At 45.1% G+C, this 27,784-nt stretch overlaps 1 protein-coding gene and 1 long non-coding RNA gene across 2 annotated transcripts in view; one reads left to right on the top strand and one right to left on the bottom strand.

The window, feature by feature from the left end:
- Window positions 1–27,784, bottom strand: part of LOC309373290 — a 252,764-nt gene that overhangs the window by 182,527 nt on the left and 42,453 nt on the right. The window lies entirely within an intron of this gene.
- On the top strand, window positions 745–14,513 carry PCK1 (phosphoenolpyruvate carboxykinase 1). The gene is made up of 10 exons (XM_081917424.1): window positions 745–1,123; window positions 1,616–1,908; window positions 3,335–3,516; window positions 3,780–3,983; window positions 4,654–4,841; window positions 6,007–6,169; window positions 8,368–8,592; window positions 8,689–8,820; window positions 11,430–11,525; window positions 14,049–14,513. The coding sequence occupies exons 2-10, from the start codon at window positions 1,685–1,687 to the stop codon at window positions 14,501–14,503; spliced, it is 1,869 nt and encodes a 622-aa protein (XP_081773550.1). The 5' UTR covers window positions 745–1,123; window positions 1,616–1,684; the 3' UTR covers window positions 14,504–14,513.

Genomic DNA, 27,784 nt, shown 5'->3' with positions numbered 1-27,784 from the left:
GTAGATAGAAAGTTACTGAGCAGTGGGAGGAAAGCAGGTACTTGCAACTATCCACAGAAGACAGAAATGGGCTCATATCTGTGGTCATGTCCACATCATGCATTTAAAGTGCATGGCTTGCACTGTTGTCTATTGAGGAACTGTTTCTCCGTGAGGAGCAAACTACAGCTCCCAGAATTCCTTGAGAGGAAGCCAGCCCCTCTCAATGTATGGTATGGATGTGACCTGTGCCAGATATCTGGAATCCCCCTTTGGCTAGAGATCAAATTCAGCTTTGGGGGTTTGCCCCTGCCTTGCGCAAAAGAAAAAAGAAGAAAAAGAGGAGGCCTCCGTGAAAGCGAAGCCAAGGCCAAGTAGAACGGAAGCATCTTTATAACGAACTTACAAACCTGACTCTCCCAGCCAAATTAAAACTTTCCCATTCATACGGGACATCATGGGAACTGGTATGTGTGAACTGAATGCAAATGTTGTTCCCTTCCTCTCCCTCCGATTGCTATTCAGACCTGCTCTTTTCCCCCATGCCAAGGGAAATTTCCAAAAGCGAGTAAACACCCCTGGGGCGAGCCTGCAGTGAGCAGTTGCTGTGACTACGAAACCTGCTTTTCTATCTGTTGCACACATAACTGCCCTCTGAGCCTCGGCTTCTGCAACCATCCGGGGGTGTGGGTGGGTGGGTGTGCTCAGCCTTTCGCTTGCATTGAGAAATGACAACCGTTCTTTTTCTTTCTTTCTTCCCTTCTTTCTTTGTTTTGCAACAGGGACAGGGACAGAATGAGGCCAAAGGTTGACCTAGCCAGGATATTTCGTAAACTGGCTTGAACGGCGCGCAAGCACTCATTAATGGAACCAGTTAACAGATAAGCTCTTGGGGACGACTAGTTCGCTTCTGAGGACACCCATCTAGGCAACGAGCCAGAAGACACGTTTCCATGCCGTGACGTCAGAGGCGAGCCTCCAGACGGTGGGATGGACTGCGACCCAAGAAGAGTACTTAAGGAAGGAAGCTGCTTTCTGGAAGACCAGAGGTTTGGGACAGAGCTTGTCCCTAAGCAACACCTTACTGCTTGAAAGGACCTGCGAAATCCTCTCCGAGCCTGAGAACAGAGGCAGCTCCGAAAAGGTAAGTATATAACTTGGATTCACTTCTAACCTTGATATAGACACTTTCAGTTTCAGATGACCTCTTGTTCCTCAATCTGATGCTAGGTGCTTCTTGATCATGAGGAAGGGCTGTAGAAGTTGAAGAGCACCTGCATTGAATGCAGAAGATCTCAACCTGTTGGGAGTGACTGACTGCCTGAAACCCTGGTGTGCCACTTGCCATCGGTGTAGACCAGTGTTTCTCAACCTGCGGGTCCCCAGATGTTGTTGGACTACAACTCTCATCATTCCTAGCCAGCATGACAAGTGGTCAGGGATGATGGGAGTTGTAGTCCAACAACATCTGGGGACCCGCAGGTTGAGAACCGCTGGTGTAGGCAATACTGAGATGGACCGATGCTCTGACTCAGCATAAGGCAGCTTCCTATGTTCTGATCACTGCAAGTATTTTAAACTAAGCTTTCCAACCCAGATCTGTTACACTACATACTGTCTCTCTCCCCCCCCCCAGCCCCCTTCCAGCTTGCAATTCCTATTACGGACCTCCAACCCCGAGCCTTGTCCTTGCAAAGAACGGGCGATGCCATCCCAGCCGCGGGCACAGAGGAGCGCCACCCCAAAGTTTGTCCAGGGAGACCCGAAGAGCCTGGCTCCAGATGTGAGGGACTTTGTTGAAAGCAACGCTGAGCTCTGCCAGCCGGAAGCTGTCCACATCTGTGATGGCTCAGAGCATGAGAACAAAAGGATCTTGGAGCTCATGGTGGAGGAAGGCATGATTAAGAAGCTTGGCAAATATGAGAATTGGTAAGTGGGGTGTGTTTTGTGCGTATTTGTGTGTGTGTGCCACTGTAGTGAGGGTGGCTGAAGCTTAAGATGGGATCCCTTCAGCAGCTGCTGTTTGGTCTGCCTTAAGCCTGGGGTTTGTTGATACCATCAGTTTTAATGTCCCTGCTTGCTAGTTTAATAGAGTGCTGTGCTCAGTGTTTCAACGTAATCGCTCCAGCCTTGCTGATTTATTTAGCTAAGCAGATGGCAGGTTAGTGGTCCAGGATGGCCAGGAGATGTTTCTTACATGGGACCTAATATTTAGAGAGAGGGAGGGAAACAGCTGGGGAGTTTGGGGAGTGGGGAAGCTTGGGAAAGGTGGCGCATCCTACAATCTCCATCTAGAGTAGGTGGGAGACCTGTGGTCTTCCAGATGTTGTTAGACAGCAACACCAATCAGCCCTCACCAGCATGGTTCACAGGATCCCCACCCCAGTCTAAAGGGAGGAGCAGGGGTGTGTGGGTGGGTGTTTGAGAGAAAGAGAGGGTGGCTGTGTTGTAAATAATAGTCCTTTCATATTCAAATATCATAGTATGGTAGAGTTGTACTGGAATCTTGTAATTATTAATATCAGGCTGACTGGCAGAATCCGAGACCAGGGAGAAGAGTCAGTGGAGGAAGATTGGAAGAAATTTAAAGACTATCTACAGAAACATTGTAAAATTAATGAATGTTAGAAGGGTGTTGGAATGAAGCTATGTGGTTTTAGCAGAAATGTTATAAAGGTTTAGGAAAAAACAGACTGTTAATTGGTGAAAGGAGGGAAAGTTAAGTTATATTATATTAAGATAAATTACAGGACAAAAATTGGAAAAGATGGAAAGGATTTGCTGAAATAGCTAACCGAACTAGAATACAAAAAAGGGAGGTCAAGGAAACAAGCAAATGAAAGATAAGTTATGGGAAGGTTTGATGTGTTTTTTACTTGTTTCTATTTTTCTGCTTTTTTCTCTGTTTCTCTTTTTTTTCTTATTGTGATGTGCTGTTTTGTTTTTGTTTAATATGGTGTTTTTATTTTTTATTTTTGTAACTTTTAAAACTTTAATAAATATCATTTTCAAAAAATAGATAAATAATTGTTATTAATATCAGGCAGAGCAACCCAAAACCCTTTTGTGCCAGACTGGATTGGGTCTCGCCGGATGAAGATGGCGCTCACTTTCCCACCAGCTGCCTGCCAGGCGTGTGGGTTGGTGGAAGTGTTGCTGGAAATCCACAAAACAAGGCTTTCCAGGAAAGGGAAATCTCCCTGTTCCCCCCACTTCTGCCTCAGCTCCCGTGTGCCGCAGGGCTGCAGATACGGCGGTGGCTCCTTTGCTCTGCAAAGCCACACCGGGCAGGGAAGGCGTTCAGGTTGTTTCCTAAATAGCTGAAGTGCAGGTGTCCTGCTCCTTCTCTCCACAGCTTTTTGGCTCGTACAGATCCGAGGGACGTGGCCAGAATCGAAAGCAAAACTGTCATCGTCACTCAGGAGCAGCGAGACACCATCCCCATCCCGAAGAGTGGGGTGAGCCAGCTGGGAAACTGGATGTCTGAAGAGGACTTTGAGAAAGCCTTCAGCGTCCGATTCCCTGGCTGCATGAAAGGTGCGAGAGTTTTCTCTATCGCAATGCCAAATTCCTGCCCTCGAGTTTAGATAATCGTCCTCCTGTGCAAAAGAGGATTCCTTCTAATGTTTTGAGTGCAAAAAAAGTTAGCCTCCCCAGTTTTTCAAAATACCATCTAAAATAAAAGGAGAGAAGAGAGGGTTTGGGGTGGTAAGGAGACATGTAAGGTACAGACTCCCAGCTTACCTTTACAGTGGTCTTGGTTGCTGTTCTGAAATCCTTTTTCGGCTTCTCTTTTGCAGGGCGCACCATGTATATCATCCCTTTCAGCATGGGGCCCATTGGTTCCCCTATATCCAAGTTTGGGATTGAGCTGACAGATTCTCCTTATGTGGTGGCCAGCATGAGGATCATGACTCGGATGGGAACGTCTGTCCTAGAGGCCCTGGGCAACGGGGAATTTGTGAAATGCCTCCATTCAGTTGGGTGCCCTTTGCCATTGAAAAGTAAGCCATTCTCAGTGCAAAGTCTTTATTACTTTATGGTCCTGGATGCTTTACTATATAGGGTTGCCAGGCAGCTCATCATCCCGATGGACCAGAAATTGCTCACTGAAGATGCTTTGGAACAGCTGGGTTTCTTTTTAATGTTCTCCCAAATCTTGCTTCTGCAGATTCAGTGCCATCTGGTCTTACAGAAAATGGAGAGAGTTTTGCCTACCTCTCTATCAAACAGGATGTTTCAAGAATTAACTGTTTTCCAAAACCACTAGTTGCTGATATTGCTGCTGTTAGCTGTGCAGACAGCACTATAGTGACACCTAGTGCTGGAAAACAAACATTGAAATTAAGTTTTGGTACAGTAAGACTGCCTGCAGGGGTTACATTCTGGGGATCATGCCTAAAGCTAAAATCGCATACAGTCAAAATGCATTGGATTCAAAGGCAGGTGGGATTGCCAAAATCATTTTCCCCAGAACTCCACCCCCTTTTAAATTTATATATATTTTTGCCACATGCATAAAGCTGAGTGCGCACAAGTTGTGGGCTTACTGTGTACCAAACAAAAGTAAAAGAAATATGCATGTGGTCCAGTTTTAAAAGAAGGAGAAGGTTGCACTTTTATCCAGGTCACCAATCCCAATAAATAACGTGTTTTGCTTAATTTCTTTCGTAGAGCCTCTGGTAAATAACTGGCCCTGTAACCCAGATCTGACTCTGATTGCTCACATCCCGGATCACAGAGAGATCATTTCCTTTGGAAGCGGCTATGGAGGAAATTCCCTCCTGGGAAAGAAGTGCTTTGCTCTCCGGATCGCCAGCAGGATCGCCAAGGAAGAGGGCTGGCTTGCCGAACACATGCTGGTAGGGGAAAGTTTTAACAATAAATGTGTTGCTTGCACTGGTGTTGTTGCAACCGAAGGCACAGTGAACGGCAGTAAACGCCTTCATTTCTATGGAACAAGAAAGAGCTTGAAGGCATGGGTGGGATGCCCGCAGCTAAGAAAATCATGGCTCAGCAGTGAGATCCTTCAATTGGTGCCACTTGGCAAGTCACTCTCACTCAGCCTCAGTTCTCCATCTGTTAAATGGGAATAATCATATTGACTAACCTTGAAGTTTTTTGGGAATGTTTGAGATTCTCTGATTTTCCCTAGTCTTAGGACATACGTGTTGTTACATGCCATAAGGAGAGGAGGGCAGGAGGAAAGCAGACCTCTATTTAATCTTATAGGGGTTCTTATACAGGGGCTCTCTCTTCATATAGGGACTAGATCAGAGCCTGTTCAATAGTAGCAGTAATATATTTAAATACAGAAAACCTGTGTGTAGTGGCTGGAGTGTTGGGCAGGTCCAAAATCCTCAGTCAGTGGGCCAGTGATTCTCTGTCAGCCTAAACCCGCAGGGTTGTTGTGAAGGCAGCCAAGGGGAGAGCACTGGGTACTGCCCTGACCCTGGAGGAAGAGCAGAATGCCAAATACCTAAACAGAGACTAAATGGGGTTGAGAAGTCCATATTCTCCAGGGATTGCAAATCGTGCACAATTTTACCATGTTCTAAAATCAAATATTATATTTCCTCCATGACATTTCAGAACTTCACATGGTAGCTTTGCTCTTCAGTTTGAAAAAGTCCCGCAGTGGTTCAGAGATTAGCTGGTTTATTACTTATGCTTTGCAGTCGTTAATATTACTGTTTTGGCCTGAATATAAGCTTCACTCCTGTCCCCCTCCAAATTCTGAACTCGAAAAGTTAAAGTGTCGCTTAAATCCGCGACCTTACGAAAATTGGCTTTTACAAGATCACTGCTGAAACAGACATACAGTAAAACAGAACGGGTGTGAGTGCCTGTGGGATTTTAAGGGAGCGGCTTAAATTCGGGTATTGTCTTCTTTTTCTCTCCCCCTCCCCCCATGAATTTTAAAGGTGTGGCTTATATTTGGGTGCAGCTTATATTTGGGCCAATACGGTATTGTTGTCAGCTGCATGGCACTCCTTAAGAGAGCGGGGTTTTTTCTCCCCTAAATAGATATTGGGTATCACAAATCCGGAAGGTGAAAAGAAATATTTTGCTGCAGCCTTCCCAAGTGCATGTGGAAAAACCAACTTGGCCATGATGAACCCAACTCTGCCAGGGTGGAAAATCGAGTGTGTTGGGGATGATATTGCTTGGATGAAATTTGATGACCAAGGTAACCTCTTTAGCATCCAAGTGGGGATTTAGCCAGGGATGTTGATGTTCCAGAGCTGTTTGATATCAGTGGTTGAAACCAGCAGTTGAGCCAATAGCAAAAGTTGGGTGAGGAAGACAGTTTCTTGGTCCCATCTGGTATGGGGCAGGAGCCACAGTTTCTTGTTGGCAAACTCAATCTGACCTCGCTATGGTGAAACAGGCTTCTGATCTTTCAACGGGTTTCCAGGCCACGTGTTACCAGGACCCCGTAAAACTTTCTAAAGCGACTTGATCAAATGTGCATTGGCTGCAACATGGACGCATGCTGAAAGAACCGTGTATCTGGTTCACCATGTCAATGCAGTGAAGACCACTTCACTGAATAAAAAAACACACTGATAATGTTTGTGTGAACAGACTGTACTTGCTGTCAGGAAAGCCTGGTGTCAGATGATGGAAGAACAGATAGTTTCCTACTCACAACCTCCGGTAGTTAGGGGCACTTGCTCTAGCTTGTTTCTGAGGCAGTTTTCACACATGCTTCTCAAATTATTTTCATTTTTACACCCTCTCTTCCTCCCACATGTAACAAGAAATGCACCGTTAAGTATACTTGTATTGGGTTCTTAAATAATCTGGTAGCGGTTCAGAAATATGGGATAGCTCAGTCGGCAGAGCATGATACTCTTAATCCCAGGGTTGTGGGTTCGAGCCCCACGTTGGGCAAAAGATTCCTGCATCACGGGGGGTTGAGCTAGATGACCCTCAGGGGTCCCTTCCAGCTCTATGACTCACAGTGGCATTTTGAACTTCTCGCATTTTTTGTGGCCCCTGCGTTAGAAGTGATCAGATGAAATGCATTTTTACCTTCCCTCCCATCACTTTTTCAATACAACTACCCACTTTGGAGCAGCTTGTTCTTACATTTCTCCCCCCTCCCCCAATAATTTTTATTATTTTTTCCCAAATGTCTTAAACACAATACAGCTTAACAATATTATTCTCCTTTCAATCTATATCTTATTCAAATTAACTTCTCTCCACCCCTCTTCTGGCTTTTCTACATTGCTCTTACTTAAGCTGATTACTATATTTACATATATGTATATATATACTCTGGCTTCTCCTCAGATCGTATAACTCTTTCGCCTTTTGTTCTTACATTTCAAAGCCCTTCATGAAGAACTGCCTGTGTGTGCAAAGTCTTGTCAGTTTCACCATTGCTGAGAAAACCAGCAACCCACTCACCCAGTCTTTTTTCCTGTCACCCTTCCTTCTTCTGCTACAGGATGTGGAAAGAGAGTGAATATATTTTTAACCCTCCAGTAAAACCATGTAAGGAAGGGATGCAGGTGGCGCTGTGGGTTAAACCACAGAGCCTAGGACTTGCCGATCAGAAGGTTGGCGGTTCAAATCCCTGCAACGGGGTGAGCTCCTTTTGCTCAGTCCCTGCTCCTGCCAACCTAGCAGTTCGAAAGCACGTCAAAGTGCAAGTAGATAAATAGGTACTGCTCCGGCAGGAAGGTAAATGACGTTTCCATGCACTGCTCTGGTTCGCCAGAAGCGGCTTAGTCATGCTGGCCACATGACCCGGAAGCTGTACACCAGCTCCCTTGGCCAATAAAGCGAGATGAGCCCCACAACCCCAGAGTTGCTCACGACTGGACCTAATGGTCAGGGGTCCCTTTACCTTTTAAAACCATGTACGTTCACTTCAGTGTTACAAAAAGAAACGGATAAGGCTTTCTCCTAACTTCGAGATTAATTTTTTTTCCTGGAGGATTGCAATTAGGAAAAAAATAGCAGTGGTTTAGGCTCGAAGGATACCTACAGTATGACATTGCATCCAAGTTTAGCCCCATGCAAAATAAGCAGGTGGGGAAATATTGTCTCCTGCAGAGCAGTGACATTTAAAGAGGGAATATCACTGGAAACACATGTAGTATCCATTAATTGATGCAGGGAAGGATCCCAAGTGAGTGCTAATTAGAGCGCTTTAAAATGCATTTGCAGTTTTGGCATAACCAGATGGGAACCATCAGCAGTGGCTCCAAAGTTGAGAAGCCTGAAAATAGTATTTGTGAGCTGAGGAGCAGAAGAGTCTTGTTAAAGAGTTGGAAAGGATTGAATGAGGAATGGGTGTGTATTGGGGAGGTGGGGAGTGACTGAAGCAGAGACAAGGTCTCCGAACCTCACTCTGCTTCTAAAATTCCCCAGGTAACCTCAGAGCCATCAATCCAGAGAATGGCTTCTTCGGAGTGGCTCCTGGGACGTCAGTGAAAACAAACCCCAACGCTATGAAGACCATACGGAAGAACACCATCTTCACCAACGTGGGAGAAACCAGTGATGGAGGCGTGTACTGGGAAGGCATGGAAAAGCAGTTTGCGCCCGGGGTGACGATCACTTCGTGGAAGAACAAGGAATGGACAGCCAAGAGCGGTACAATTCACTCCAGTTAACGGCTCCCTGTTTCTTTTATTGCCATTGCATTTTCGGTTAATGGTGCCACTATAAATATCTGTTATATTTGCACAGGGGAACCTTGTTCCCACCCCAATTCCCGGTTCTGCTCTCCTGCCAACCAGTGCCCCATTATCGACCCTGCCTGGGAGGCCCCAGAAGGAGTGCCAATCGAGGGGATCATATTTGGAGGACGGAGACCTGAAGGTAAGAGTCTCAAAAGGGAGCTGTCTGTACTATTTAATAATAATAATAATAATAATAATAATAATAATAATAATAATAATTTATTATTTATACCCCGCCCATCTGGCTGGGCTTCCCCAGCCACTCTGGGCGGCTTCCAAAAAAAATTAAAATTAAAATACTGTAATACATCAAACATTAAAAGCTTCCCTAAACAGGGTTGCCTTCAGATGTCTTCTAAAAGTCTGGTAGATGTTGTTCTCTTTGACATCTGATAGGAGGGCGTTCCACAGGGCAGGCGCCACTACCAAGAAGGCCCTCTGCCTGGTTCCCTGTAACTTGGCTTCTCGCAGTGAGGGAACCGCCAGAAGGCCCTCGGTGCTGGACCTCAGTGTCCGGGTAGAACGATGGGGGTGGAGACGCTCCTTCAGGTATAGAGGACCAAGGCCGTTGGTGCTTATTTGCTGCATTTACATAGGATGCCCATACAAAAATTACCTGGGTATCTATTAGATGTTACAGTGGAACCTCAGTTCCCAAATGTTTTGTTCTCAAACGCTGAAAACCCGACAGTAAATGCTTCTGTTTTCAAACGTTTTCCGGAACCCGCACATCCGATGCAGCTTCCGCAAGAAGCTCTTGCAACCAATGGGAAGCCACGCCCTGGTTTTCAAACATTTCAGAAGCCGAACGGGCTTCCAGAATGGATTTCATTCATGAATCAAGGTACCACTGTACCACCAAGTACACAGTGCTGCATCAGGTGTAAATTCTTTTGCAAACTATCCTGAAAACCATTTTTTAAAAAATTATAACAAAAATATAAACCAATAAATAAATGCCAAGGTGAGGGTGAAACTTGGGTACATGGCTCCCATTTTTGGTATTTTTGGCTATGAATTTGGGATATGAATCTATGAATTTCAATTTTGCTCAGTTCCTAATTTTTCCAGACTTCTGTTCTCATTTCTGCATCTGTTTACATTTTAAAAAAATAATCCTCATAAAAATTCATTAGCAGCTTAGTGACGGTTTCACTTAATAAAATGCATTTCGGCACGTTATTTTCACCAACAAGTGCACACACTAACAGACATGATGATTTTTGCATGAATTTTTATTTGCAGAACTGAATTGCAAAATTCAGCAAAGTGCAGTTTCCAAAGAATAGCTGTGTTTTGGTCTGCATATAGTTTGGGGAAGTGTGCATTAGGTATGTCTGCATTAAAAATACTAGCCAGACTAAGTTTCTGCTCCATCCCTAGTGCAGAGTAATGCCTAAGCTGCAATCCATGAGGATGTGCCAGCATGCTAGGAGCACACACAGCCCCTTTAGTGGGGAGGGAAAGTGGCAAACACTCACCACCCTCTTCCTACCCTTGTTGCTGCTCAACAGTTGCTTTAAAGAGGCAGAGACCATTGGTAACCTAAACATCCCTCCCTGACTCCTTGTATCTTAAGATAGCCTAGCCTCTTTCTTGATTGAACAGTTGAAGGTCTGAATGGGTTAGATAAACCACAAGAAGGAAGGATGCGCTGTAATCCCAAACTCATAAATTGCTAGCTCCACGCTTCCTGCTGCTGCAGTGTTGGAAAGCATCAAAATTCATAATGTGTGGCACTGCCAACCTTTAAATCAGGGTGGTCTAGCCTGCAGGTCGCAAGAAACCTATGAGGCCTTTATTGGCGACCCTCAGCAATGTTAAAGAAGAGACTAGATTCAGGTAGGTAGCCATGTTGGTCTGACGCAGTCCAAAAAAAATATCAAAAAAGCTTATACCCAAAACTACTTTATTGGTCTCTAAAGTGCTATTGGAGAATTTTTAATTCTTTTTAAAGTAGAGATATTAAACATGAAGCATAATTATATATTTTTGTGCAATGCGCATATAACTGTGTATTAAATTTGTTTCATAGTTAAAGATATTAAATCTAATAATTGTATATCTATTTAATTATGTATATATAATTATATATATTACAGTCATACCTCTTGTTGCGTCCGCTTCATGTTGCGTCTTTTCACGTTACGTCTTGCGGCAACCCAGAAGTACTGGAACAGGTTACCTCCAGGTTTCACCGCTCACGCATGCACAGAAGTGCCAAATCGCGCTTCGCACATGTGCAGAAGCGCCAAATCGCGCCGCGCGCATGCCCAGACACAGCACTTTGAGTTGCGGGCATTTCACATTACGGACGGACCTCCAGAACGGATCCCGTCCGTAACGCAAGGTACCACAGTGGTACCTCGGTTTTCAAGCATCTCAGAAGCCGAGCGTTTTGGTTTTCAAATGCCAAAAACCCAGAAGTAATTGCTTCTGTTTTCAAACACACTTTAGAAGTCAAACGGTTGCCGCTGCATGTTTTTCAGTTTTTCTAATTGAACTTGCAGCTAGCCCTTTGCGCCTTGGTTTTCGAACATTTCAGAAGTCAAACAGTCTTCTGGAACGGATTACGTTTGAGAACCGAGGTACCACTGTAATGCTAAATAAATTGCAAACACTGGTGTGGAATTTTAATTCAGTGTGTGTGGCCCACGGGCTCTGTGTCAAAGTACTCCTGCGGCCCATTTGGTATGGAAAGTTGGACTGCCCTGCTCTAAATATTACAGCTGTTCCTGTTCTCCCCAGGTGTGCCTCTGGTCTACGAGGCCCTTAACTGGCAGCACGGAGTGTTCGTAGGTGCAACGATGAGATCAGAAGCAACAGCTGCCGCTGAACATAAAGGTAAGTCAGACTATAATAACGCTTCCGCATTTAAATAGCCCGTCTCATTATTTTCACCTGGAAATTGCTGACACTTAGTTGCGGGAACTTATTTCCTTTCTTTCTTAGTGTGAATATATTGATGGCAGCATAGCCGTTGTGAGTAATTAGGGCTGGTGAAAAGATCTTATGGTTCCAAGGTCTGGAGAGATTTGCAATCTACTAGTTTAGGGGTGCGAGGCAGGGACTTAATGACATTGCTTCTTCAGTGTTTGTGAGAACCAAGCTACCCATTGGCAGCCCATTAGCCAAACTTTGCTCTCCCTCGGTTGTTGTCCCACGTAGGCAAAAGGATTTTGGGCTTGCCAGTAGTAGGTTTTCGTGCAATTGGACTGGGGTGTTGAAACACACACTCCTTTTCGTTGTGGCCCTCTGGCAAAACTTATCTGTTGATCAGACACCGAAAATAATACCTTCATTCAGCTGCACGGTAGCTCTTAAGCGCTGACATCTTGGTTCATGAACCAACCCCAGAAACTGGTGCATCCAGACCAGTTTGGAGGAGAGAGTTGCTGTTCTTTTTCTTTTGCACGATCCAGACAAAGCTAAAAATACAGATGACCTTGAAATAAATTAAGATGTCTTGTATATTTTTAATTCTCCTTGAGTTCAGCTGGAAATAAGTAGGTGCGACGTTGTGCAGTCCTGTCTTTATGCAGTGGGGGCTGAAGCAGAGCCTTAGAGACTACAGCCCTGGTCTGGCCACGCCTCATGACCCAGATAAGCTTCTGGTTTCCCCTGCAGTCACCTGCTCAGTGCTCTGTTGCTTTGGTTCGCATCCTCTGTTCTGCCTGGGCAGCCCAAAGTGCACCCGGGTGGCAGCTCATTGGACCCCTGCTTTGTTTGCTTTGCGCAAGGCTGCCCATGCTGCAGACCCACCAGTGAGCTGCAACTGGTTTTGCTCATGACAAACATTTGGATTAAGCCATTAACGCTGTACCAATGCACATGGCTACGCCTGCTTCTGTCTGCAGTAGTCAGCTTATGCCAAACTTTTTCAGCAGGCAGCCGGTCCACTGTGCCTCAAACCTTGGGGGGGGGCGGACTATATTTTGGGGGGGGGGGAATGAACGAATTCCTATTCCCCACAAATAACCCAGAGATGTATTTTAAATAAAAGGACACATTCTACTCATGTAAAAACACGCTGATTCCCGGACTGTCCACGGGCCGGATTTAGAAGGCGATTGAGCCAGATCCAGCCCCCTAGGCCTTAGTTTGCCTACCCATGGCTTATGCTCTTTAGCAGTAGCAGTTCATTAGAGGGAGGAGTTGCAGCCTTCATTAGAGGGAGGAGTTGCAGTCCTTTCTTTGGACTACACCTCCCATCAGCCCCTGCCACCGCAGCTCCAGAGTTGCTTGCACCTTGACTCCTTTGGGATCAGGTTGGCTTCAAGGGCAGAGTTTGGGTTGCCTCATTATAAGTTGCCTCATTCTGTGTGGGAAGCAGCCGCGGTCCAAGTCAGAACACTAACCCATTAAGCTCAGTATTGTCTTCTGGTTTTTGTTTTGGTCTGCACTGACTTTTAAAAAACATATTTTTATTTACAGTGGTGCCCCGCAAGACGAATGCCTCGCAAAACGAAAAACGCGCAAGACGAAAGAGTTTTTCGGTTTTTGCGTCGCTTCGCTAGACGGATTTCCCTATGGGCTTGCTTCGCAAGACGAAACGTCTTGCGAGTTCTTGCGAGTTTGTTTCCTTTTTCTTAAAGCCGCAAAGCCGCTAATAGCCGTGCTTCGCAAGACGAAAAAACCGCAAGACAAAGAGACTCGCGGAACGGATTAATTTCGTCTTGTGAGGCACCACTGTATTTATTTTTTACATTTATATACCGCCTTTATCTTCCCAAGGAGCTCCATGTGCTGTACATGGTTCTCCCCCTCCCTGTTTCATCCTCAAAGCAACCCTTTGAGGTAGGTTGGGTGAAGAGATGGTGGCTGGCCTAAGGCAGGGGACAGCAAACTTTTTCAGCAGGGGGCCAGTCCACTGTCCCTCAGACCTTGTGGGGGGCCGGACTATTTTTTGGAAGAAAAAAAAAAGAACAAATTCCTATGCCCCACAAATAACCCAGAGATGCATTTTAAATAAAAGGACACATTCCACTCATGTAAAAACACGCTGATTCCCGGACTGTCCACGGGCCAGATTTAGAACGCAACTGGGCCAGATCCAGCCCCCAGGCCTTAGTTTGCCTACCCATGGGCCTAAGGTCACCCAGTGAGCTTCATGGCAGCAAGGGGATTCGAACCGTGGTCTCCCAGGTCCTAGTCCAATACTCTAACCATTACGCCACAGTGGATCTCAGGTTGACTGACTGAAATTGAACCTGGGCATCCTTGGGATGGAACCTGGGACCTTTTGCATGCATAGCACTGTGTCACTGAACCACGATGGGCATTCCCCAGTCAACCGCAGAATCGATGGTGCTCTGAATGTGGGCAAGAAAGACCCTCGTAACACAATCTTTCCTCTTCTCCCTGCAGGCAAGATCATCATGCACGACCCCTTTGCCATGCGGCCTTTCTTTGGCTACAACTTTGGCCAGTACCTCTCTCACTGGCTCAGTATGGCGCACCGGCCTGCTGCAAAACTGCCCAAGATCTTCCACGTCAACTGGTTCCGGAAAGACAAGCAAGGGCGGTTCTTGTGGCCTGGTTTCGGCGAGAACTGCCGTGTGCTGCAGTGGATGTTCAACCGAATTCGGGGAGATGCGAGTGCGCAGTTGACAGCCATCGGCTACGTCCCTGATGACACGGGCTTGAACTTGAAAGGCCTGGAAGGTGTCAACACACAGGAACTGTTTGCCCTTTCCAGAGACTTCTGGGAAAAGGAGGTGGAAGAAATCAAGAAGTATTTTGAAGAGCAAGTCAATGCTGACCTCCCCTACGAGATGGAAAGAGAAGTTATTGCTCTGGAGCAAAGAATAAAGCAGCTGTAACTGATCAAAACCGTATTTGTGGCTTGGTGTGAGAGGGGAATGAAATACCGTATTTTTCACTCTATAAGACGCACCAGACCACAAGACGCACCTAGTTTTTGGAGGAGGAAAACAAGGAAAAAAATATCCTGAATCTCAGAAGCCAGAACAGCAAGAGGGATCGCTGCGCAGTGAAAGCTCCCTAAGACGCACACACATTTCCCCTTACTTTTTAGGAGGGAAAAAGTGAGTCTTATAGAGCAAAAAATACGGTAAATGCTCTCTTTTCTAGTGACCATGTCTGGAAGCACACACACACACACAAAGAATTAGGATGCAGAGCTATAACTTCTATCGGCCAGTTGAAGTTCTCAGGCTTATCAGAAAATCAAGCTGATGCAGCCTCGATCATCAAGTTGATCAGAGTTGTTGCCTGCTAAGCTTGTTTCCACTGTTACTGCACTCGCAAGACAAGAAAGCTGGCTCATGATATCTGCAGTTCTCATGTAACGTCATAAATAATGAGGCAGAGAAGGTGAGAAAGTCTTCCCTACCTAAACCTAAGCAGTTGAAAAGGAGTGACCATGTTACTTCAACTGGACCTGGGAACATGGGCATAGCCAAGGGAGGGGGGAGCAGCTGCCCCCTAAATCCTCAAAAAGTATTGAAAAGTATTACAAAAAATCTCAATTAACTGAGGTTCTGCCTGCCTCCTGTAATGCCCCCCCCCCCACGCCAAGAAAAGCCCTGGCTACGCCCATGCTTGGGAGCATCCCCTTGGGTTTAATTTCCAACCGTTATCTAAATTTCCAACTGTTAACATATTTGCTCACATGTTAGACTTTGTGTGTTTTTTATTTGAATCACATGCTCTCAGAGACTGTGGTCGATGCTCAATGTGTTATGCTTAATATCACTGGAACCTGCCCCGTGACATCACTGCCCCTAGGTCTCGGCTTTGAGCCTTGAAATCTCAGGGTCTGGGGTGCTCTAGGGCTGGGAACCCTATGGAGGAGGAAAACAAGACGCAGCTACTCTAGCCAGGGTCCAGCACTACATTCTGAAAATTCAAGGTGTCAGCCCCCCACCCCTTTCCAATTGACTAGTGCTGTACAGTGGTACCTCGGGTTAAGAAATCGGGTTAAGAACTTAATTCATTCTGAAGGTCTGTTCTTAACCTGAAACTGTTCTTAACCTGAAGCACCACTCTAGCTAATGGGGCCTCCCGCTGCCACCATGCGATTTCTGTTCTCATTCTGAAGCAAAGTTCTTAACCCGAGGTACTATTTCTGGGTTAGTGGAGTCTGTAACCTGAAGCGTCTGTAACCTGAGGTACCACTGTAAAGAAAACCCAGATTCTGCAGAAAGAGGAAACACAGACAAACACATTTGTGGTCTAGGGATGATGGCTTCTGCAGGCAACCACCCAGCCTACAAATCTCGTTAAGGGCGGCTTCATGCAAGGTGCTGAGTAATGTGCAGGGTGGCGATAAGTTTATAATGTAACAGGAAGCCAGATCCCCCTGCCCGTCCAGCTGCCTGCCACTCTGATTCCAGCCCATGACAGACAACCTGGGGCAGCTCCAAAGCCACTTAGCACAGCTGTGGAGACTGGCCAGGAGGAAACAGATGCTTGAATCGAGGCTTGTGTTTCTATTTGTTTTTTGGCAGGCCGAGCCCTGTGCATCCGTAATTGTTCGAGAGGAGGATACAGAGGCTGCAGCAGCTTCAGCGGTATCTGTTGATGGCTTTTCAAAAGTGGCTTCGCCCTAGGAAGGAGGGGACTCAGGTGCGAGCAGACAAGTAGGAGAGGCAGTAGTGGCATGGAAAACAAAGCCAGCTCCTTTGGTAGCTGAGAGTGTAGATAGCGAGAGACCAGGGCCGTATTTCAGTTTGATGAGGCCCTAACCTACTGAAGGTAATGGGGCCCTTTATATGTCCAGCTGTCCTTTGTCAACTAGCAGGCGGGACCCATTACTGACATAGGAGCCTACACAACACAAAACACTGTTGCTGTATGTAGGTTAAATTTTATTTGTTTTTTTATCTTATATTTTGGAAATGTACATCCAGTTTTTTCCTTTAAATTTTTGGGGGGCCCCATGAGTGTGGGGCCCTAAGCTATAGCTTATACAGTGGTACCTCTGGTTGTGAATGGGATCTGTTCTGAGCCCCATTCGCAACATGAAAAGCACGCAACCCACAGCAGTGCATCTGCAAATGCACGGGTTGCGATTCACCGCATCTGCGCATGTGTGTGACGTCATTCTGTGCTTCTGCGCATGTGTGAGCGGCGAATCCCAGAAGTAACCCTTTTCGGTACTTTCGGGTCGCTGTGGGATGTAACCTGAAAGAACGTAACATGAAGCGGATGTAACATGAGGTATGACTGTACATAAATCCAGCACTGCAAGAGACACTTAGCCTTCACATGGATTCGCTGAATTGAATTCGAAATTCATGAAATTGATCTATTAGACATCCAGATTGTTGTCCCTCTCTTTTTTTTGCCGACGCCAAAGAGCTAAACAATTAAACCCCTGTGTTGCAAACAAATATCAGTAATATCCAAAGGCAACACAATGACCAAGTACAACAATGCGAAGTCAATATAAACTCTTTACTGACTCCAAAGAACTGGCAGTAACTGGGTGGCTTCCAAGGCAGGAAGACGAAGAAAAATGCCACTCACCCAATTCAACTCTCTGACATGGATGTGGGCGCTGCAGCCAGCAAGGGGATTCCCACAATATCTGGGAGTTCCTAGTTATCATAGGATAATGCAAGAACAGAGGTCTTACTCTGAGCCTGAGGAATTCTGGGTCTCACAAGTTTTCATAATGAGATCTGGGGATGCTTGTTGCTGGACCACAACCCCCATCATCCCTGAACACTGAGCATAATGGAAGCGGCTGATTCATAGAATCATAGAATTGGAAGGGACCCCAAGGGTCATCTAGTCCAACCCCCTGCAATGCAGGAATCTCAACTGGATCATACTTGACAGGTGGCCATCCATCCTCTGCTTAAAAACCTCCAAGGAAGGAGAGGGGAACCGTGGGGGAGAAGAACCATGCAAACTGCCTTGAGCTCTGAGCTCCTGAGAGAAAGGGTGGGATAAAAATGGAATAGCAGGCAAAAAGAAAGAAATGGCAGTGTGGTTGTGAATACCAGATGTTCAGAAAAAAGCCCATGACTGTGAACATCCATGGGGCATCTAGCCTGCTGCCACTGTTGGAGACAGACTTTGGAGAAGGATTTTGAACTGGTCCAGCAGTGCCCGTTGGGACCTGTGATGCTCCCAGGTCTGCTCCAATTGCTTGTATCTTTGGTAGCAACTGAGAAGACTTCTGACCAGGGGAAGAACTCTCAAGAAAATATGGCTGTTTTCTCTGATGTGGTTATTTTTGAATTCTCTCTCTCTCTCTCATCAAGATAAGATGATAAAAGTGAAGGGCAGTGCGATTGGGCATACCGTTGCATTTGAAGATAATGCAAAATAATGTATTTAATTGAGCTACTTCATTTCTAATCTGCCCATCCTAAGGGTTTGGGAAAGCGATGAAAATACCAGAAGCGAAAACCAGAATATATCAGCAATCTGATAAAACACCATTAAATATTGAGGGGGTGGGGGAGGTGGAACTACGATGCAGTGAAATAAAAAGAAAACATTAAAAAGCTGTGGTGCAGTAAAATAAATACCATACCGATTTACAATCACCAGTGATGCGTAAAACCTACAGCATGGAATTCCATTTCCAATTAGTTTTTAACGAATCCCCAGTGGTGGGTTTCTCCGGAAAATCCATCCACCTTGGGTGCTTTTAAAGGACACATCCATTTTACCCATGGTTGCACGGCATCATATGTCTTGCGGTCTTGAGGGGACAGGAACTGGGCATGATCCAGCTACATTTAAACACTTTAACATCCCCATGATTTCAATAGGAGAGAATTTAGCAGCATCGGGGTTGTTAGGATTCAGTAAACGGTTCCGCAGGAAAAGAGAGTGGTTTGTATATGCCCCAAGACCACTGCAACGCATTATATGTAGGGGCCGTCTCTGAAGACGGTTCAGAAACTTCAGCTGGTGAAGAATTTGGCAGTCAGGTTGCTCAGCGGGGCAAGACCATTTGAGAATATCCTGGCCCAATAGCATTAGCTGCCAATTAGCTCCTGGGCCCAATTCAAAATGTTGGTTTTGACCTATACAGTATCAGGAGCTTGTTTTACACTCGAGTAGGACCCTGGCAGAGACACATGCCTGACTGGCATGTTCTCTCCCTCCTGGTCTTTCGTTCGGGAGCTTCAAAAGCTTTCTTCTGCCCAAACATCACAGCGACCGATGCCAACAGACACTGGCACACTTAGGGATCCGCAGAGTCTTCGCAGCTTGTGCAACAGACCTCAGCAACTCAGCATTTTGGCTACTTTATTTACATATAAACACACACGGAGTACTGCAACATGGCTCCCTCTCTCTCTAGCATCAGACAGCAAAGACAAAGAACAAAGGACAATAGTCCCACTTCATGGAACACAGTAATACCAACATCCTGTCTCCGTCACTTCCCACTCTGTGGAGTCAAAACATACCACATCATGTGATAAACAAAAATCCCATGACTGCAATCATGGAGCAGGAATTCTAACATACAGTGGTACCTTGGTTCTTGAACGTAATCCATTCTGGGAGTCTGTTTGACTCCTGAAACTGTTCGAAAACCAAGACGCAGTTTCTGATTGGCTGCAGGAGCTTCCTGCACTCCAGCAGAAACTGCATCGGGCGTTCGGCTTCTGGAAAACATTCTCAAACCGGAACACTTACTTCCGGGTTTGCAAAGTTTGGGAGCTGATTTGTTTGGCAACTAAGCCGTTCAAGAACCAAGGTACCACTGTAAAGCCTTAAATGGCTCAGGACCACAATACCTCAAAGACCTTCTCTCTCCCCATATGAACCAACCAGGGCCCTGCATTGGAGACCCTTCTTTGTGCGCCTCCTTCGGAGAGGTTTGAAGGATGGTAACACAAAAATGGGCCTTTTCTGCACTGGCTCTGTTATGCACTGAAGTTCTCACCCTGGGCCAGCAGGGGGATACTGTAGATAATTTTCACTCAGCTCCACATATGCAAATAGGGGATTGAAAGTGACGTTCAGTGATTGGATAGTTACAGAAAGTGGTTGCTGTTGCACTGTAGTGGAGCTCTGTATAAGCAGGCTGGCTGAAACCTTCAGTTCAGTTCTGGCCTGTAAATAAACAAGAGCTGTTTGAAGAATCGCTGTGTCGTCTGATATGTTCACCCACAACTTAACAGGCTCCCCATTTGTGAAATGCTCTCCCCAGGGAAGCTCACCTGGCACCTTTGTTACATACCTTTATAGGTGCCAATTGAAAACATTTCTCTGTAACCAGGCCTTTGACCGATTAAACAATACATGGCCTTTTTAATGTGTTTGTGGGAGCAGGGTTATTGGTTGGCTCTTGTTTTTTGTTGTTGCATATTTTGTAATTTTATATTGTGAACCTCCCAATGATCTTCAGATGAAGGGTGGTACACAAATTCAATTAATAATAATAATAATAATAATAATAATAATAATAATAATAATAATAAACGAATTGTTTCTTAAGTTATTGGGTTGTACACTGCCTCAGTGTTTTGGGTTTTATAGGAGGTATATAAATGTCTCTGCTTTTTAAGATGCTGTCTAGGTTTGTCACTGCTTTTCTCCCAAAAAGACGCCTGCTTCTTGGGAGAAAAGCAATGAAAAACCAAGACAGCATCTCAAAAAGCAGAGACATCACCTTGCCAACAAAACTCTGTATAGTAAAAGCTATGGTTTTCCCAGTAGTGATGTATGAAAGTGAGAGCTGGACCATAAAGAAGGCTGATCGCTAAAGAATTGATGCTTTTGAATTATGGTGCTGGAGGAGACTCTTGAGAGTCCCATGGACTGCAAGAAGATCAAACCTCTCCATTCTTAAGGAAATCAGCCCTGAGTGCTCACTGGAAGGACAGAGCCTGAAGCTGAGGGGTCATGAAGAGTCGGACATGACTAAACAACAACAACACACTGCCTCAGTGCTTTTGGTTTTATAGGAGGTATATAAATGTTTATCACAAGTAATAAATAGCTAATCAATAGTTTGGCCCTGAGGTTAATCAATAGATTGGCCATTGGCCCATCTGTTCCAATATCATCTGCCCTGACCCCCTGGTAGAACTCCAAAATCTCTAGCGGGGTCCACACCTGCTAGCTATCTAAAATCATTCAGTAAAGATTAACCTGGTACCTTATTACACATGAAACACATGCCCTTGTAGCAACAAGGCCAACCTTCCAATCTCTCCTTGTTTTTATCTTGCTCTTCCTCGCCTGCCCTACTTGTTTTTGCATTTTCACTTTCCTCTTGGCTCATCTCCCTTAATTTGCAAACAGGAAATTGATTTCTTATACACCTGTTACAAAGCAGATCATTACTTTATTACAATGAGGATGATGCTTCATAAAGCAAGCCATGGAAAATTAAAAGCAGCCCCCTTTTTTGGAAGAAGAAAAATCCCTTTCCTTTGAAGAACTCATAGGAGCAAGTTGCCATTTGCTGCCTGTTGTGCAGTGCGAATAGCAAATTAACTCTTTGCAAAATGTCGTGATCCTGGGCAATAGATCTGAAGGCCTCTTCTCTCTACGTTCCTCTCCCTGAATCCCTATCTCCCCTGAAAGTTTCAGATCTTTGCCTGCTCACAGTAAGAATGCAAACAGCAGGTCTCTAATTAAAAGGGAATGGAGCTTGCCTTATTAAGGTAAATAAAACATCAGAATTACCGACTCTGCTCTGTCAACAAAAAAATTGGAAGCATGGTTGCATGCATAAACAGGTACCTAAGTGATACTGTTTAATATTTATAACAAAATAATGCCCAGAGGATCAAATCAAGGTTGCGACACTCTGGGCAAAGTATAAACACATGAATAGGGGACAGCGCAATTTGTATAAATACATTAAAGGGGAGGGGAATTGTGTACTAATTAAATGGGCCTAAGCCTGGAATAGACAGATCAAAAGCACAATCATTTTCCTTAAGGAAAACAGGAGACTTCTCAGCCTGAGTTGACAAAATTCAGGAAAACTCTCTCCATACCCTCCAACATTTCTCCAAAGAAAATAGGGACATCCTATTCCAAAACATCACCTTGCCGACAAAGGTCCGTATAGTTAAAGCTATGGTTTCCCCAGTAGTGATGTATGGAAGTGAGAGCTGGACCATAAAGAAGGCTGATCGCTGAAGAATTGATGCTTTTGAATTATGGTGCTGGAGGAGACTCTTGAGAGTCCCATGGACTGCAAGAAGAAGAAACCTATCCATTCTTCAGGAAATCAACCCTGAGTGCTCACTGAGCTGAGGCCACCTCATACTTTGGCCACCTCATGAGAAGAGAAGACTCCCTGGAAAAGACTCTGATGTTGGGAAAGATGGAGGGCACAAGGAGAAGGGGACAGCAGAGGACGAGATGGTTGGACAGTGTTCTCGAAGCTACCAGCATGAGTTTGACCAAAGTGCGGGAGGCAGTGGAAGACAGGAGTGCCTGGCGTGCTCTGGTCCATGGGGTCACAAAGAGTCGGACACGACTAAGCGACTAAACAACAATTCCAAAACAACAACAATTGTATTATTTATACCCCGCCCATCTGACTGAGTTGCCCCAGCCACTCTGTGCTGCTTCCAGGATATATAAAAACATAATAAAATATTAAACATTCATAAACTTCCCTCTCCAGGGCTGCCTTCTTTTCTCATGAGGTGGCCAAAGTATTGGAGCCTCAGCTTCAGGATCTGTCTTTCCAGTGAGCACTCAGGGCTGATTTCCTTCTTGAATATTGGTATCTGAAGTAGTGTGCATGCACACGAAAACTTATACTCAAAACAAACTTAGCTGGTCTCTAAGAGGCTACTGGACAATTTTTAAATTGATTTTTTTAAAAAAGTTTTTTCAAAGAAAGTTTTGCTAATTTTTTTAAAAAAAATCTTTGTATTTATTTCGACTACATCAGACCAACACGGCTACCCACCTGAATCTAGAATACTGAAGAGCTGGCATTCAAACTTAATTGATAATCTCTCTGACCCCTCCCATTCTCTGCTTTGGAACAACTTGCTGAAATGACACTACTTGGTGCACATTCAAATCAATAACGTCATAAATGTAAAAACTGGACTGCCATTGATGGTATTGGGGCTGGGGGTGCAACCTGCTGGACAAAATCACTGGTGATAAATTTATGATCCAACTAAGCTTTACACAGCTGTTCTTATGTCAACGAAAAATAGAAGAAATAACAAAAGAAAGAAGGAAAGAAAGAAAGAAAGAATGAAGGAAAGAAAGGGAAAGAAAGAAGTTCCGAGGAAAATACAAGACAGAGCCTAATTAAGCTATTCAACCTGTCACAGTACACCATCTAAAAATAATAATAATTGCAATCATAATTTTTGCCTGCAGAGCAGCTTTGCAAAACTCAACATTTTGCTTTATCCTCATACCTCCACTAACAAATTAGTCTGGTAAAAGATATCTATAAGCCGGCTCGGTGTCTCTGAAACAGCAGTCTGGGGGAAATAAATGCAAACACGAGACTAAATCTGGTTCCTGAAATCTTTACAGGTTTTGTGTTTTAGAAATGAAGTGCGCATGTTGTAAGAGAGGCCGGCTAGCATGACCCAATCGGTGGTCAGGATCATGTGCAAAGGCACAGAGGGCCTTGAAAGGCACACCCCTTGAAAACGCACCGTTCCCATTTCCCACATTTGTGCACATTTTGCGCATTGTTGCCCTCTGTGCTTCCATATCGCAGGTGCTTGTTAACTGACCTCAGGTTCCATTGTAACAGGACCACCCATTCTGCTCATTTCGTCCTCAGGTCTCATAGAATCAAGTGTCATGTTTCTCATTTTCATCCTCCTCTGAGGCCCTTCTTTGTGTGCCTCCCCCACGGGAGGCCTGAAGGGTGGCAACACTAGAACGGGGCCTTTTCTGCAGTGGCCCCCCTTTTGTGGAATGCTCTCCCAGAGAGGTCAGCCTGGCACTTTTATTATAAATCTTTAGGGAGCAGGCAAAAGTGTTTTCTTTCAGCCAGATATTTGGCTGTATATGTGATAAAGGGGAGCCATACCAGGATGAAGGAGTCCTCCTGTGTTTGTCTCCATGTCTGTTTCAGTCTGTCAGTTAACTTTTCTAATAAAGCTGTTTCCCATACAATTTTTTTAACAGTACAGTCATACCTCGGGTTGAAGTAGCTTCAAGTTAAGTATTTTTGGGTTGCGCTCCACGGTGACCCAGAAGTAATGGAGTTTCGCCACTCATGCATGCGCGTACACTAAAAATGTTATCACGCACATGCGCAGAAGCGGCAAAACGCGACCCGCACATGCGCTGTCGCGTCTTACATTCACTTCAGGATGTGAACGGGGCTCCAGAATGGATCCTACTCGTATCTAGAGGTACCACTGTAGTCTATGTTTACTCCTGACAGGTTTCTCCAATGTCTAGCTATGATGATTCTGGCTGCTGAGAGTAGGTGGGTTATAAGCTCTTTATAATGTGAGTGGGCATTATGATCTTGGAAAATGTTCAATAGGGCCAGTTCTGTGGTGACTTCTAATGCCTGTTTAGTTATTTTGCTTATTTATTGTAGGACTGTTGTCTGTGACCTAGGAAAAGGGGGGGGGAGAAAGACATTGCACGTTCTTTTGTAATTTGAGAAAATATTTAATAAATTTTATTTCCCAAAAAAACCCCCAAACCCCAATGCATTCAGCTGATTAATATTCTATGGCTTTTTAAATGTGTTGGGGGGTGTTATTCATTAGTAGTAGTAGTAGTTGTTATTTATTTACAGTGGTACCTCAGGTTACATACGCTTCAGGTTACATATGCTTCAGGTTACAGACTCTGCTAACCCAGAAATAGTGCTTCAGGTTAAGAACTTTGCTTCAGGATGAGAACAGAAATTGGGCTCCAGCAGCACAGCAGCAGCAGGAGGCCCCATTAGCTAAAGTGGTGCTTCAGGTTAAGAACAGTTTCAGGTTAAGTACGGACCTCCGGAACGAATTAAGTACTTAACCTGAGGTACCACTGTATTGCATTTTGCTTTTTGCTTTTTTCCAATCACCACCACCATCATCATCTTTCTCAGTGGTGAGACAACTCTTGTTTACAAGATGAGTAGAAGAAGAAGAGTTTGGATTTGATATCCCGCTTTATCACTACCCGAAGGAGTCTCAAAGAGGCTCACATTCTCCTTTCCCTTCTTCCCCCACAACAAACACTCTGTGAGGTGAGTGGGGCTGAGAGACTTCAGAGAAGTGTGACTGGCCCAAGGTCACCCAGCAGCTGCATGTTGAGGAGCGGAGATGCGAACCCGGTTCACCAGATTACAAGACTACCACTCTTAACCACTACACCACACTGGCTTTATGAATTCAACAAAAGATTTCTCCCTTCAAGGACAATAAAGCCATTGTTATTTATAAACGAATGCGCCTCATTTATGTGTGTAGGTGTTGGAACCTGTATATATGGTCATACCCTTCCCCCCTCCCCACCGGTTATTATTTTTGGGGTGATAAATAAACAAGCAAAGGGAACAAATTTATTTGAAGTGAGTTCAGCCTCTGAAAACATGCAATCCATTTCACCAGATCCATGTATCAAGTTGTTGTGCCAGCAAACCTAGATAATGTGATACGCTGTTTAGACCTAAGTAATTTGCTAAAGGAAATTAATTCATCACTTTGATTAGCTCGGCGCTCACTTCAAATAGTAATTGGCAATCCTTTCCCTTTTTTCATCCACCGGGTTATGCGTCCCCAGGTTCTTTTATATGGAAAGGATTTTGCAGAGCTGGCCAGCTACCTCCTGCCATAGATCACAAACCTTGATTAAACTTTGCAATCAAATTCAAATCTAAACTTTGCAGCCAATGATGGAACGTTCCCATTAGGGAGAAGTTTAATAAGTAAGCAGTGCAGGCTTGCGGGCGGTTCTTAGAATAACTGCTAGCTTTATCAGAATGCAAGCTTCCTGGATAGATGCACTGTAAGTTCTGCGTCCATCCTAATAAAACAAAGTATTTGTAACGCAAATGACTTATAGGAAAGCATGAATAAAGGAGATAGCACAGTATGTTAAAATTTCCTATAGTTAACTGAAATGGGCTGGCCTCTTTCCCCAGCTTGGTGCCCTCCATATATTTTGGACTACAACTGCGATATTTTTTAAAATCGAGTTCATGAAAGGCCTCCATTCTTCTATAAAAAGTTTGTCATGTTGATCTCTTAATTTTGCTATCAGCTTTGCCGTTTCTGCATAGTCCAATACTTTCAAAAGCCACTCCTCATTCAAAAGCCACTTCGGAATGTTGATCATTACCAACATCCCAAGACGTTTTGCTTCTCGAGATGACGGACAAGACGTCTCCCCTGCAGCCTCTCTCTTTCTCTGCTTCTCTCTCCCTTTGCTCACTGCTTCTCTCCCTCCTCCCTTCCCCTCTGTATGAGGTATTGCCTACTGTAGGGTGACCAGATGTCCGCAGTTCCTGGGGACAGCCCCCAGATTTGCAAATCTCAGCAGCCCGGAGCCAGCCTGGTAACACAGTTGGCTCTGGCTGGCTTCAGGAGCTGCTCACTGCCGCCGCCACTGCCGAAGGGGAACCGGGGACGTCTGGTGGTACAGATCTCTTGCCCCCTTTGTTTTGACAGATTGGGGGAGGCTCGGGCAGGCGGGCATTGCCCAGGTTTTTTTTAAAAAAACTCTGGGCATTTATGTTTCACAGGGTGCGAAAAAAGGGATTTGCACCTTGCCTGGCGGAGAAACCGCGTTCCTTGTGCCCCTCCTGGGCAACGGCCACCCGCCCGCGACTCCCGAACCTCCCCAGACCTGTCAAAACAAAGGCGGGAGGGTGCAGGAGATTGGGGAAGGCTCAGGAGTCACAGGCTGAAGGCACGCCGTTGCCCAGTTTTTAAAAAATCTCTGCGCATTTATGTTTCACAGGGTGAGAAAGAAGGGCTTTGCACCTTTATGCAATATGCATGTGTGCTTGGGCCCAGGGTCTTTTGCCTCACCTTCCCCACTACTGACTCCCTGTTGCTACTCAGCTTCCAAAAAAAAACTGTCCCTGGATTCATTGGAAAAAAATCTGGTAACCATAGCCTAGTGGCTACAGCAAGGATGTTTCGTTGCTAGCTCTTCAAACGGAAAGCACTCACACCACCACTTAGCTGTGACGGCAGCAAATTAAAACACACTTTTTAAAATAAAAAAAGTAATTTGACACCATTGTGACAAAGCAGCAGCAGAACAAAGGCTCTGTAAGCAACCTCAGTCATTCTGAAGAAGGATCCTTTTCTCAGGAGTGAAGAGCCTGCATTGCAGCAAGTGGCCAGACAGGCAAGAAAGTGAGGAGAAGTGGGTACCACCAACATCAGTGATGTGTGGCAGCTGTGTAGTTCTGCCAGGCCAGGCAGTCAGGACAGGCGGATAAACAGCAACCCCACGCCCACCCCAATCCAGTGTCTGAGCCAGGTGGTTTAGGGTGGCTCACGAGAGGGCCGACCTTGCTACTGGGTAAGTAGGTAGGGGAGGCCCTTCTCTTGGTTCCATCCCCCTCACAGGCCTGCTTGGTAGGAGCACGGGAGAGGGCCTTCTCGGTGGTGGCTCTCCCAGACTTTGGAACTCCCTCCCTGTAGAAGCTAGACTGGCTCCCTCCTTGCTGTCCTTCTGCTGACAGGTGAAGAACTTCTAGTTCCAACAGGCTTTTGAGAATTGACTGCTTTCAATGAAAGGGCTGCCGCTGAGCTGTTTTTATTATAATTATTTGTAAGTTTTTAATTTATTTTATATACATACATACATACATACATACATACATACATATATATATGATTCTTTCCCTCCCCCCCAAAAAACGTTTTTAGCTGTGCTTATTTTATCTGTAGGGTGCCTTGAGACCCTGTTAAGGGGGAAAAGGTGGGGTATGAATTAAAATAACAAGAACGTATTGTTATATTTTTTATTATTGTCATTAATTTATTAATCGCCTTCTACAAAATATGTTTCGAGATGGCGTACAATAAAAGCAGGGGAAATAAAACAGTTTTAAACACCAAAAAGCAGCAGATGCATTTAAAATAGAAAAGAATGGGGAATTTTTGGCCCTTGAAGTTCTCCAGTTTGTGCAATGGGACTCCTCTCCTCTCCTGTTGGATTTCCAATCTGCCTTGGATTTCCCCCCAGATTGG

The sequence above is a fragment of the Podarcis melisellensis genome, assembly GCF_964234715.1.
Source record: "Podarcis melisellensis genome assembly, chromosome: 6".
Taxonomy (NCBI): Eukaryota; Metazoa; Chordata; class Lepidosauria; order Squamata; family Lacertidae; genus Podarcis; species Podarcis melisellensis.
Note: the sequence above shows the minus strand (reverse complement) of the source record. Positions and strands in the feature narration are given on the sequence as shown.